Raw genomic sequence first — 14,266 nt, 5'->3', positions numbered from 1 at the left:
AAGTATATTGCTTTCATTTGAAAAAAGAAACTATTTTCTCTTTCATTTGTAGAAGAAAATGTTAACTCATGGTTAACATATTAGCTCTGGGAATTACATTGATTAAATTTGACTGTTCATCCAACATTTATGAAAGAAGGGTTGCATTGATAACATACATAACCCATACGTTTTATTTTTAAAAATTACCAGGTTTCAGAATTTTTTTTATCTTTACATATGGGATGATCACATTCAAATTGTATTACTGACCTTTAATTATGGTAGGCATCTCTTTTCTAATTATCTCCATCTATTTGAAATCTATTTAAAAGGAGAGATCAAGATAAAGTTTCTCCATATAGTAAATCTCAAGAAAATGAAAATAAAGGGGTAAAATAGATAAGCACAGTGTAATATTTTCAGTTCTACGGATTGATTGAACCATGTATTAAATTATCTTACGTTGTGAATTTATAGGGGCTTCCTTATTTCTATAACTTTATCATTTCTTCTTTTTAATCTGGACCTTTTGCCAACAGTTAAAACTGCACCTCGGTCTCCAGATGGCCGGGCAAGTCGTTCCCAGACGGACTCTGGCCCTGGCCCAACTGTGGCAGCCAGCAAAGAAAACCTCCCTGTGCTCAACACCAGAATAATCTGCCCAGGTAGCCCAGATTCTGAAACATGGTGTATTTTTTAAGTATTTCTGTAAAAATGTATAGCTACTCATTTTTATGAACTTTTAAAATGTGTGTTTTTGTATTTTATTAATATACTAAAGGCCCAGTGCACGAAATTCGTGCTCGGGTAGGGTCCCTAGGCCTGGCCAGCGATCAGGGACGATCTGTGGGGCGACCGGCGGGGCAGTCGGGGCCCCACTGGCACCCACCTTGGCTAGCCTGGTGCCGCCCACTTGCCGGCCTGGCCCCCCACCACCACTGCTGGTCGCCTCCCTTGGTGCCGCACCCTGACCGCCCCGCCACTGCTGCCAGTCACCTCCCTCTGCAGGGCGACCAGTGGGGCAATCGGGGGGGGGGGGCCCCCCGCTGGCACCCATGTTGGCTGGCCTGGGGCCTGTGGGCTGGGGGCAGCTCCTGCATTGAGCATCTGCCCCCTGGTGGTCATTGTGAGTCATAGCAACCAGTTGTTCCACCAGTTGTTCCACTGTTTGGTTAATTTGTATATTGGGCTTTTATTATATAGGATATTTTTATTGATTTCAGAGAGTAAGGGAGAGGGAGAGAGAGAGAGAGAAACATCAATGATGACTGAGAATCATTGACAGATTGAGCCCACAACCTAGGCATGTGCTCTGACCAGGAATGGAACTGTGACCTCCTGGTTCATAGGTCGGCATTCAACTGCTGAGCCAAGCTGGCTGGGCTTTTTTTGCTTGTTTGTTAATCCTCACCTGAGGATTTTTTTCCTCATTGCTTTTTTAGAGAGAGTAGAAGGGAGGGAGGGGGAGAGAAGGGAACAAGGGAGGCAGAGGAAGATAAACATTGAAGTGAGAGAGACACATAGACTGGTTGCCTCCCACACGTGCCCTCATTGGGGCAGGGATCGAACCTGCAACCCATGTACATGCCCTTGATTGGAAATTGAACCTGTGACCCTTTGGTCCTTGGGCCAATGTTCTAACCATTGAGAAACACTGAGCAGGGCTAAAATGTGTTCTTAAAGATAAATGTCCCTTTAGGAGATGTGCTTGGTACATTTATCAACCAGAATCCAGATCCTTAAACTTTTTGTGTATAAGAATTGCCTAGAAAGTACTAAAATACATGTTTATGGTCTCTGCCCTGAGAAATTTTGTTTGAGTAGTTCTAGAGTGGAACCCAGGAATCTGCATTTACTAAGTATCCAAGGTAAATCCAATCTTATATTCTACTCCCTTTTAAGTATCTTTACAGGTTTCCTTTTAGTTTTAAGCCACAGTCTCTCTGCAGTTATTTCTGGATTAGAAATATTGATTAATTTGGAGCATCTGAGAAATCTATTCCAGACCTGACAAGATGAATTTATTTTGGAATTAGGTTTGTACTAGTAACCAAAGAACTTGTGCAGCAGAGGAGGGCGAAAAGGCAGATGTCTCAGAGGCCTTCTTAAGTGCCAGCTATTTCAATTAATGAAAATCTCCAGATGCATTCCAGAGTAGACTGGAACCCAAATTACATCCTGAAATATAGCACACCATTGTGTCTTCTATAAGTTGTTTCTAAAGATGAATAACAATTCAATAATAATAGTTGGAAACTTTAGTACCCCTCTTTCAGTAGTGGATAGAACAACTACACAGAGTTCAAGAAGGAAATTGGAGACTTGAAAACACATAAAATGAGTAGTCAAAACATGTTTACAGAATACTCTACCCAACAACAGTAGAGTACACATTCTTTTCAAGTACATATGGAACATTCTCCAAGATATACTAAATATTAGGCCATAAAACAATTCTCAGTAAGTTTAAAAGGATGAAGTCAGACAAAGTACATTTTCTGACCACAACTGGGATGAAATTATAAACCAATAACAGAAGGAAATTTGAGAAATGCACAAATATGTGGATCAAAAGCTGTGATATATTTACACCATGGAATACTATGCAACAGTAAAAAAGAAGGGTCTCTTACCCTTTGAGACAGCATGGAGGGACCTGGAGAGTATTATGCTAAGCGAAATAAGCCAGTCAGAAAAAGGCAAGTATCACATGATCTCTCTCATATGTAGAATCTGAAGAACAAAATAAACTGATGAACAAAATAGATCCAGAGATATAAAAACATAGAACAGACTGTCAAATCTTAGAGGGAAGGTGGAGTTGGGTAGGTGAGTAGAAAGAGATTAACCAAAGAATTTATATGCACATATGAATTACCCTGGACACAGACAATAGGGTGGTGAAGGCCTGAGGCGGGATGTGGGTGGGGATTAGAAGGAGTCAATGGGGAAAAAGGGGACATCTGTAATACTTTGAACAATAAAGATACATTTTAAAAAAATAATAAAATATGCTTTGATATGAATGAAAACAATAGTATCATATGCCAAAACTTATTTGATACAGCTAAAGCAGTGCTTAGAGTAAAATTTGTACCTGTAAATGCCTATATTAAGATCTCAAAACCTAACTCTCTAACTTAATAAACTGGAAAAACAAGAAGAGCAAACTAAATTCAAAGCAGCAGTAAGAAGGAAATCAATAAAGATTAGAGTAGAAATAAATTGAGTATAGAAAACAATACAGAAAAGCAATGAAACCAAAAGTTGATCTTTGAGCAGATTAACAAAATTGACAAACCTTTACACTGACCGAGAAAGTAAGATAGAAGATTCAAATTACTGAAATCAGGAATTAAAACAAGATATCACCATGGACTTTATAGAAATAGAAAGGATTATAAGGGAAAAACAAATTAGATAACCTAGATGAAATGGACAAACTCCTAGAAACACACAAACTACCAAAACTGCTTCAAGAAGAAATAGAAAATCTGAGTAGACCTTAAATAAGTAGAGAGAATGAATTTGTAATAAAAAAAAACTTGCTATAAAGAAAAGCCCAGACCCAAATTGCTTCACTGTTGAATTTGAAAGAAGAAATAACATCGCCCTGGCTGGTTTGTCTCAGTGGATAGAGTGTCGGCCTGTGGACGGAAGGGTCCTGGGTTCAATTCCGGTCAAGGGCACATGCCTGGGTTGCGGGCTCGATCCCCAGTAGGGGGGTATGTAGGAGGCAGCCAATCAATGATTCTCTTTAATTATTGATGTTTCTCTCTCTTCCTCTCTGAGATCAATTAAAAAAAAGAAGAAGAAATAACATCAATCCTTCACACACACTTTCAGATACTAGAAGAGGAAAAAACACTTTCCACTATTCTATGAGTCCAGTATTACCATGATATAAAACCAAAGACATCACAAGAAAACTACAGATCAGTATCGTTCATGAATAGCAACACAAAAATCTTCAACAAAATACTAGCTAATTGAATAATCCAACAACTTTAAACAATTGAAAATCAATGTGACATACCATATTAATAAAGGACAAAAACATAATCATCTCAGTAGATACAGAAAAAGCATTTTTAACAAGTCAACATCATTTGAAGGTAAAAACACAACAAGGAATAGAAAGGAACTTCTTCAACCTGATAAAGGGCATCTATGAAAAACCTACAGCTGACATCATACTTAATGGTGAAAGGTGAAAGCTTTCTCTCTAAGATCAGGAACACAAGGATGTCTACTCTTTCCATTCTAGTCAACATTGTATATGAGGTTTTAGCTTAGGAAATTAGAAAAAATAAAAAGTATTAAAGACATCCAAATTAGAAAGGAGGAAGTACTGTATGTCTTTATGATTTATATTACATATAGAAAATCCTAAGGAGTACACATACACACACTATTAGAGATAATAAATGAGTACAACAAGGTTGCAGGATAAAAGATCAATATATAAAAAGTAAATTGCATTTCTCTAGTAATGAACAGTCTTAACATGAAATTAAAATAATTTTATTTACAATAGCATTAAAATAAACTTAAGAAGGTGAAAGATTTGAATACTGAAAACTACAAAACATTGCTGAAAGCAGTTAAAGAAGATCAAATTAAACGTAAAGACATCTGTGTTCATGGATTGGAAGACATAATATTATTAAGATAGCAACTCATCTCAAATTGACTACAGATTTCACACAATCTTACCAAAACCTCAACTGCCCATTGTGCAGAAATTGACAAGCTGATCTTAAATTCACATGGAAATACAAAGGACCCAGAAGAGTTAATTAAAAACAACATTGTAAAAGAAGAAGAAAGTTGAAGGGCATACTTCCCGATTTCAAAACTTACTACAAAGCTACAGTGTTCAAGACCACATGGAACTGGCATAATAGTCATACAGGCCAATGGAATAGAACTGAGAATCCAGAGCGCTAATATTTATGGGTAATTGGTTTTCAACAAGTGTGCTAAGACAGTTATTCAATAGGGAAAAAATAGTTTTTTCAACCACTGGTACTGGAATAACTAGATATACAGTAAGAAGTAAGCAGGTCCCTTCCTTCACACCATACATAAAAATGTAAGAGCCAAACCTATAAAACCACAGAAAGACCGTATAGACGTAAATGTTTGTAACCTTGGAGTAGGCATTGGTTTCTTAGAAAGCACAAGCAACACATAAAACTATAAATTGGACTTCACCAAAATTAAAGATATTTGTGATTCAAAGGACGCCATCAAGAAACTGAGATGACAGTCCACAGGATGGGAGAAGATATTTGCAAATAGCATGTCTGATAAGTTGCTAGTATCCAGAGTATATAAAGAACTAAAAATTCAACAATAAAAAGACACATATCCTAATTTAAAAATGGGCAAAGGATCTGGGTAGTCATTTTCCCAAAAAGATATACAAATGGCCAATAAATAAATTTGAAGTTTTTCATATTTAGAGGTAAGAAAAATGCTTCATTTTTTATGTTCAATACTGTATTCTAAAATTTATTAATACCTACATTTAACATTTAACTACTTATTGACACCAACATGATTTTTCACTTTAGTATATATGTTAACATTTTAAGGAGTATTATCTATGCTTTGTGAATATGGAAATGGTAACTCCATGACATTTTGAGTAATTCAGCCTTTATTGTAAACTTGTTACAGTCTTAATACTTTATCCTATCTAATAAAAGAGTAATATGCAAATTAGCCATCACTCTGCTGCACCCATAAGCCACGCCCACCAGCCAATCAGGAGTGAGTATGCAAATAAACCCAACCAAGATGGCTACAGCCACAGAGAGCAGGAGGGAGGCTTGTGTTTCCCAGGCAATGGAGGAAGCCAAGCTTTCTGCCTGCCCTTGCCAGCCTAGGCCTCCACTCAAGGCTACAAAGTTTCAATTATAGAAGTTACATAAACCCAAACAAATGGCGGCAGCCACGGAGCTGGAAAGAGCGGAAGGCTAGGGTTGCCCCCGGTGATGGAGAAATCCAAGCTTCTGAAGCCCTGGCCTGCCTAGGCCTCCACTCCAGGCTACAAAGTTTCAATTGTAGAAGATAAATAAATTCCAGATACCAGGGCCTCCGCTTGGGTCACCAGGGGGCGTTGCCAGCCTGCAAACCACCACAGGCCGCTCACCCAGGCCGCACCACGCCCCAAGGGAACCCCCACCTTGATCTGGGACACCCTTCAGGGCAAACCAGCTGGCCCCCACCCATGCACCAGGCCTCTATCCTATCTAATAAAAGAGTAATATGCAGATTGACCATCACTCCAACACACAAGATGGCTGCCTCCATGTGGACACAAGATGTCCACTACAAGATGGCCAGCAGGGGAGGGCAGTTCGGAGGGACCAGGCCTGCAAGGAAGGGCAGTTGGGGGCAATCAGGCCAGCAGGAGAGGGCAGTTAGGGATGACCAAGCCGGCAGAGGAGGGAAGTTAGGGTGGACCCAGGCCTGCAGGGAAGGGCAGTTGGGAGGGACCCAGGCCTACAGGGGAGAGCAGTTGGGGGGGGACCAGGCCTGCAGGGAAGGGCAGTTAGGGGGCACCAGGCCTGCAGGGGAGGGCAGTTAGGGGCAAACAGGCTGGCAGGGGAGCAGTTAGGCATCAATCAGGCTGGCAGGGGAGTGGTTAGGGGGTGATCAGGCTGGCAGGCAGAAACGGTTAGGGGCAATCAGGAAGGCAGGCAGGCGAGCAGTTGGGAGCCAGCAGTCCTGGATTGTGAGAGGGATCCCAGATTGGAGAGGGTGCAGGCTGGGCTGAGGGACACACCTCCCCCCTCCCCCTCGTGCACGAATTTCGTGTACCGGGCCTCTAATTTACTATAACAAAGGAAGTAATATTTGTTGAAGTTACAGAATTATTGGGATGGTAAATGAGAAACGGTTACCAAGAGACTCCAATGTAGGTACTCATCTGCTTCTCTTTTTTTATCGCAACATATATATTCTAAGAAGCATCAACAGCCTTGTGCATACCAATGTCATAATTCTTAATTTTTATTAATGAGAAGAGCAGGCACTGAAGTAAACCATGCTTTGAGATTAGTCCTAAAAAGATGGACTGGATTTTCCTTAACATGTAATCCTGTATATGCTTATTTTTCCCTGTCCAGGTTTAAGAGCAGGACTAGCTGCCTCAATTGCTGGGAGTTCTATTATCAACAAAATGTTACTAGCGAATATTGATCCTTTTGGTGCAACGCCATTTATTGACCCAGATCCAGACTCAGTGTAAGCAAATACTTTCATAGATTTTGTTTTGGCTTTTCTTGTCACTCTTTGATACTAATGGTAACATTTAAAATGTATTACAATAAATATGGTTCCATGTACAAAAAGAATCGTCAGAAAATGTCAGCAGTTGATAATGATGAGCACATTGGCCCTTGTGTAATACAGTGGTTTTCATGACCTGTTCCTGAGGTAGGTCCCTTTCAGCTGTTGCCTTAGACAATAAGCCTATGGCAAAGTGAGACTCCACTCTACTCCCTTTTCTCTGGAACATTTTATTCACTGACTGCTTCATATCCATATTCGTGCTACTCCCTTCACCTCCTCTCTTCTTGGTCTTGCCAAATCTGTCATCTTCCACTTCCAGCTTCTGGGTTTAGTTATTTCAGGAAGCTTTGGCCCACATTGATCTCTTCTCAAACTCCTAAATTTTTTTTGGCAGTTCAACGTATCTTCCTTTTACTTCCATGTTTAATTTTGCCTTACTATATCTCGTTTCTCTAATGACAACCCTCAACAACAAGACCATATTTTAAACTCTGTACTTTCCAAAGTACCTGGAAGAATGGAATAGATCTAATAGGGTTTTGCTTATTAAGTATTTATCCATTGATAAGAGTAGGAGCGGAGGAGTCTTTCTAATGATTAATAAAAGAGGAGTCTTGCAAGCCCTTCCATTTGTGTGTGTAGTGGGGGCTCATGTAGGGGAGAGAACTGAGATTTTTGTTAGATAGTACAAAAGCATTGCCGTGACTCTTCCTTCCCTTTGTCTTGCCCACCATCCCTTTATTTGTTACCAGCATTTACACGCATATACTGGAGTCGTGCATATTTCATGTGAATAGGAAGTGGTTTCTGCTTAACTTTACTCTCAGGAATGGAAGCTTTAATGGTTTTAAGTGCTGTGTATAAATTATAATTGTTATGAACTGAAATTGACTTTTATGTACTTTTCCTTATTATCATAGAGATGGATATTCAGAAAAATGTGTCATGAACAATTACTTTGGGATTGGATTAGATGCAAAAATTTCATTAGAATTTAATAATAAGAGAGAGGAGCACCCTGAAAAATGCAGGTAATTTTGGTAATGGTAATAATGTTATTACATGAAGGCAATTTTACTTTGATTTCATTTATTATCTCTTTTGCTTGCTCTGCCTTTAAAGACTAATAAATAGTAGTTACTGAAATTGCCTGCCAACATTTATTTTCAGGAGCCGAACTAAAAACTTGATGTGGTATGGAGTCCTTGGAACTCGGGAGTTATTACAGAGATCATACAAGAATTTAGAACAGAGGGTTCAGCTTGAGGTAAGTTTATCTTGAAGTAAAGACATTTCAGGTTATTTTACTTAGAAAAATGATTGTATTTGTTGAGTGTATTTGGCCAAAATTCCTCTTGATTAGTGTTTAAACACTTGAGGGGGAAAAATGGAAGTAGTTACCAACTTTCTACTAAGGAGATATAGACATTGGATATGAGTGACACAATTATCATAATCATTAGCTCCTGAAATTTGTATGCTGCTGTGGAGTCATGGGACCCTGTAAACAGGTGGAGCCATCCAAGTATATTTATAGGATAGATTTTTAATGGATTTCCTCATTTAAATTTCCAAATTCTGACCCAATCCTATAATGCCTGAAGTTTTACAAATCCCTGAAAAATTTATTGTAAATAGAATGTTTTAACATAAATGTCTTTTTTGTTCCAATTATTTCTAACAAGTTAGTAAATGAGCATTTAAGTTTTTTAGTTTTTTTTTTACTAGTTTAAATAGGAAATTAAGGTCAACACAAGTTATTTAGTCTCCTTCAGTAACAGGAAAAGGAAGGTTAGGGTCATGTCATGGCTCTGAAAAGTAATTTCTGTGACTTCTTTCTTTTACCCTTGGTCCAGGGATCACTGTTTATGCTGATAGGCATTTCATTTCTATCTAGTATCTTTTTATAACCAGCTATTTCTAATGGAAGTATATCTGACATACCAAAAAGTGAGCAAATCTTACGTCTGCCACTCAATGAATTAAAAAGAGGATTATTATTGTAAGTGTTATCTTAACTCTGGAATGTGGACTAGTGAGTGCCTGGCTCAATTCTTACCAACTAAATGTTCTAGTAAAGATAAGCTTCTTATACTTTCTACTCTAGAGCACTGACTACTTGATCAACTATCTTGATTTATCAATGCTTATAAAGATAGATGTTACTCACTGAAAAGGTGAAGAATCTGGAAGGCTTACTAGTATACTAGTAAATGTTGTCCTGACAGCCCATCCCCAGATCAATCTGGGTTCTCTCCTCTGCATTGTACTGTCATCACTCATTTTCTTATCCATATCCTCTAGTTGGCCACACTCTTTAAGGACAGGTAGGAAGTTGTATTCATCTTTGTTATCCCCAGTGTCTTGCACAATTCCTGGCCCTGTCTTGAGGGAGAAACAGAGGTAAATAATCATTTTACAATAATTTGGTAAGTACTGTGAACTATCTGGAATCAGAATGGCTTGATTGCCTTAATTCCTTTAGCTCTTCAGAAATAGTATTTCTAAGCTTTTCTACTGGTGGTCCAGATTTAGAACAAAACCATCTTCCTTGCCCTAGCTGGTTTGACTCAGTGGATAGAGCATCGGCCTGTGGACTGAAGGGTCCCAGGTTCGATTCTGGTCAAGGACACATGCCTAGGTTGCGGACTTGATCCCCAGTTGGGGGGCATGCAGGAGGCAGCCGATCAATGATTCTCTCTCATTGTTGATGTTTCTATCTCTCTCTCCCTCTCCCTTCCTCTCTGAAATCAATAAAAAAAAATATTTTTTTTTAAATCTCCTTACACGGCTGCATTTTACACTCCATTAAACATGGGTTTTAACCCTTTTTGAGCTGTGGCATGCTGTTGAAACCATGGACCTCCTCTGAGAATATTGTTTTTAAATGCATATGTAAAATACATAGACTTAAAAAAGAAACCATAAACATGGAAATAAATTAATGAAATATTTTAAACTATTAGAGAGTATGTTAAATTAAGCAATTTAAATAGAAAACTTCCTTCTGAAGATGAGATGTTAATTTTTTTCATAAAATGTATTCATTTATAAATCTTTAAAGCTGCTCTGAATTTTTTCATTTAAACTAAAAAACACACACAAAAAACTCAGTTCACCCAATTCTTCCATCCCCCACCCCCTGCCTCTTGGCAACCAGCAATCTTTTCTCCATATTTATGAGCTTTTATTCTTTAGATTCTATATCTAAGATTATATGCTATTCTGAGTTATTTTGAATGGTTGAATCTAATGAAAAAAATAAACTGTTGAACAAAATAGATCCAGAGACATAGAAGCATGGAACAGACTATGGAATCTCAGAGGGAAGGCAGGGGTGGGTTGGTGGGTGGGAAGAGATCAACGAAAATACTTGTATGCATATATGCATAACCCATGGACACAGGCTATAGGGTGGTGGAGGCCTGGGACATGGGGCAGGGGTGGGGTCAATGGGAAAAAAGGGGACATATGTAATACCTTCAACAATAAAGATCTAAATTAAAAAAAAAAAAGTAACACAGGCTTTGTACTCCAGAGATATAAAACTTCTAATTTGGAACAGGTTGACGTTCTCTCAAACTATTATTGTCAAATTTCTTTGTGAATCAGCCAATAAATAGCATATCCCAGCAATGGTGAAGCTACTTCCAATTTGAGTTGGTAGACAGTTACTCAAAGGAGTACCAGAAAGATCCCTTAGTGGTATTTCAATGTTTACAGAATAAAACCTATATTCCTTAAGTTGATATTCAGTGCTTTTCACAGTTGTGTACTTCTCAGGATTTACTTTATATCTCTCTTAATTTTTAATCCCCTGCTCAAGAAAATAAAGTTAATCTTGAAAACTCCAGGAAATCATGTTTTTATGCACTTTTGTTCATGCTCTTCCTTTTCTTATTCCTTCACTGATCTAACTCTGGATAAAGCCTTTTGAAAATTCTCTACCAGTTAGTTGTCATTTTCCTCCTTCTTCCTTAAAGAAATGGAAATAATAGAGTCTACTGAGGTTGTTTTCAAAGTAAAATCCTATCTAATAAAAGAGTAATATGCAAATTGACTATCACTCCAACACACAAGATGGCTGCCCCCATGTGGACACAAGATGGCCACTACAAGATGGTCAGCAGGGGAGGGCAGTTGGGAGGGACCAGCCTGTAGGGGAGGGCAGTTAGAGGTGACCAGGCCTGCAGGGGAGGGCAGTTAGGGGCAAACAGGCTGGCAGGGGAGCAGTTAGGCATCAATCAGGCTGGCAGGGGAATGGTTCGCGGGTGATCAGGCTGGCAATCAGAAGCAGTTAGGGGCAATCTGGAAGGCAGGCAAGCGAGCAGTTGGGAGCCAGCAGTCCTGGATTATGAGAGGATGTCCGACTGCCCGTTTAGGCCCGATTGGAGAGGGTGCAGGATTGGAGAGGGTGCAGGTTGGGCTGAGGGACACAACCCCGTGCACGAATTTTGTGCACCTGGCCTCTAGTGAGATAATATTTTTAAATAACATATAACAGGAACTACGTAATACTACCTTAAGTTTTCCCTCATATTTTAAATTATATGTCCTGGATTTTAGCTGTGAAGAAGTGTCTAAAACCAGGCTGCCATTTAATAAAACAGACTAGAATATTGTACAAACTATAGCACTCTTAGAAACTGAAGAGAAGTAGAGCAGGTCTCTGATACTAAGAGGAGTAAAGCAAGCAAGGCTCATTTGTCTTAAAGATTGAGATAAATTTTTATTGAACTTTAAATGCAATTTTTATAAAGTTATATTAATTATTTTAGAGTTAACATAATAATTACATAATGAAAATATAGCATGTATATTAAGTATGACATCTGCAAACTAAACTCTTCTTTTAAAATGAAGGCTGTTCAATAAGGATTTATTCATGTCATGTATAATTGATATTTTTTTCTTATTTAAGTGATCATTTCCTTTTCATCTAAGTGATTACTTAGAAGGCGTGGAGTATAAGATACTTCTTGATGTACATGTGTGTTTTTGGTTTTGGTTCTGACTACTTAAAAAACTCAGTTTTGAGTTTAACCAGTTAACAGTCAGTTACAGAGCACCAGCAAATTACCGGGAGCTGTGAGATGTGCTAGATGAAATGGTTAGGACCCTCATAGCAGCCGCTTTCAAAGGAAAGCTTAATATACATACAAAGATGATCTATAATAATAAAGGCATAATATGCTAATTAGACCGGATGTCCTTCTGGATGAAGCCTGCACCAGAGGGAAGCCTGGGTCCTGGGTGCCAGAGGGAAGCTAGTCCTGGCAGCCAGGGGAAGGAAGGCCTACTCTTGCATGAATTCCGTGCACCGGGCCTCTAGTGATACTATAAGTGAGAATATCATAACTGACCTGAAAAAAATAACCTCTAGAAAAGTATTGATTGATTTTGGTTAAAAAAAGAGGTAAAACCTTTTTTTTGTTTGTTTGTTTAGTTTGGTTTGGTTTTCTGTAAAACCTTGTGCTACAGTTTAAATTTTTAAAATTAAAATCAAAGACCATAAAAGTAATGTTAGGAATATATTTACAGGGAAACAAACATTACCAACACACTTGCCTCCATCATCCTTTGTCTTTGGTATACTACTGGCTTCCAAACTAGTGATTTTTCCCCTTTTTATCTAACTTCTAAGCTTTTTCCCTTGCAGTGTGATGGACAGTATATTCCTCTCCCCAGTCTGCAAGGAATAGCAGTATTGAACATTCCCAGCTATGCCGGAGGCACTAACTTTTGGGGTGGAACTAAAGAGGACGATGTAAGTATTTCCTTGCTCTTTCCAGATTCTAGAGGCTGCCCATGTTCCTTGGCTTGTGGCCCCTTTCTGTCCTCAGAGACAATACGGACAGCTTGAGTCTTTCTCACATTGCATCTTTCTGATCTCCTCTTCTGCCTCCCTCTTCTACGTTAAATGACCTTTGTGATTACATTGGGCCTACCCACATCATCTAGGACAGTGATGGGCAAGCTTTTGAGCTTGGTGTGTCAAACTTTGCCAAAAAACTGAGCATAACTCGGGTAGTGTGTCACTTTGAGGAAAAAACTAACTCCAAGACTATAGTCGCAAATGTTTCATCCTCAGGAGCAGCAAATGTTTCATCCTCGGCATGTGGCCGCCTCAGCGGCCGCGTGTCAGAAATGGCTACGCGTGTCAGTGCTGACACGCGTGTCATAGGTTCGCCATCACTGATCTAGGATAATCTCCCCATTTTAGGATCCCTAATTTAATCACATCTGCTAAGTCTCTTTTGCCATGTGAGGTAACATTCACAGGTTTTGGGGATTAGGACAGAAACATTTTGGAGTTGGAGGGGGGACATTATTCTATCTACCAAAATACCTTTCTGTACTTTTAGTTTTCTAAATTTATGTGATATTATTTTTTTTTTAATTTTAGAAATGTCAAGAGGGTTTATTTGGCCATTGAGGTTGAGTGCTATATTTGGTTTCTTTTTATAGTTTCCTATATTAAAAAAGAAAAAACACACAAACTAACAAATAATTGTTCTAAAAATAATTTTAAAAAGTGAGGACACAATTATGAAAGTATATATAACATAAAAATGAGAAGTGTTATCACTATCTTTGTTTGAAGAGTCACCTACATTCAATAATAGGACCTTTGCTTTGAGGCTTATGATGTAACAGTTCCACTGACCCATTTTCTCAGAGTTATTAAATAAGCATGCAGGAATTAAAGTATAAATATATTGGAAAGAATTTGTAATATTTACAATGTGAATATATTCACTTCCTATCTACCTAATAAAAGAGTAACATGCTAATTGGCCGTACCTTCATGACGCACACCAGCCAATCAGGAGTGACTATGCAAATTAACCCAACAAAGATGGCAGATTAATTTGCATATGGAGGCGCCAAGCGGCTGGGGCCGAGGTGGGACACTTTCGTCGTCGCCATGGTGACGACACAGGCCGTCAACACCATCCCAGCCGCTCTGGGCCTCTGG

General features: G+C 38.7%; 1 protein-coding gene across 2 annotated transcripts in view; it reads left to right on the top strand.

Moving 5' to 3' along the window:
- Window positions 1-14,266, top strand: part of DGKH (diacylglycerol kinase eta) — a 193,032-nt gene that overhangs the window by 159,740 nt on the left and 19,026 nt on the right. For both annotated transcript variants that reach the window (XM_054719825.1, XM_028151559.2), the window contains 5 exons: window positions 522-647; window positions 7,122-7,239; window positions 8,208-8,318; window positions 8,458-8,554; window positions 12,947-13,054. In XM_054719825.1, the coding sequence (XP_054575800.1) occupies window positions 522-647; window positions 7,122-7,239; window positions 8,208-8,318; window positions 8,458-8,554; window positions 12,947-13,054 (560 nt within the window). The remainder of the gene's footprint in view (window positions 1-521; window positions 648-7,121; window positions 7,240-8,207; window positions 8,319-8,457; window positions 8,555-12,946; window positions 13,055-14,266) is intronic.

Source organism: Eptesicus fuscus, chromosome 8, assembly GCF_027574615.1.
Source record: "Eptesicus fuscus isolate TK198812 chromosome 8, DD_ASM_mEF_20220401, whole genome shotgun sequence".
NCBI classification, from domain to species: domain Eukaryota; kingdom Metazoa; phylum Chordata; class Mammalia; order Chiroptera; family Vespertilionidae; genus Eptesicus; species Eptesicus fuscus.
Note: the sequence above shows the minus strand (reverse complement) of the source record. Positions and strands in the feature narration are given on the sequence as shown.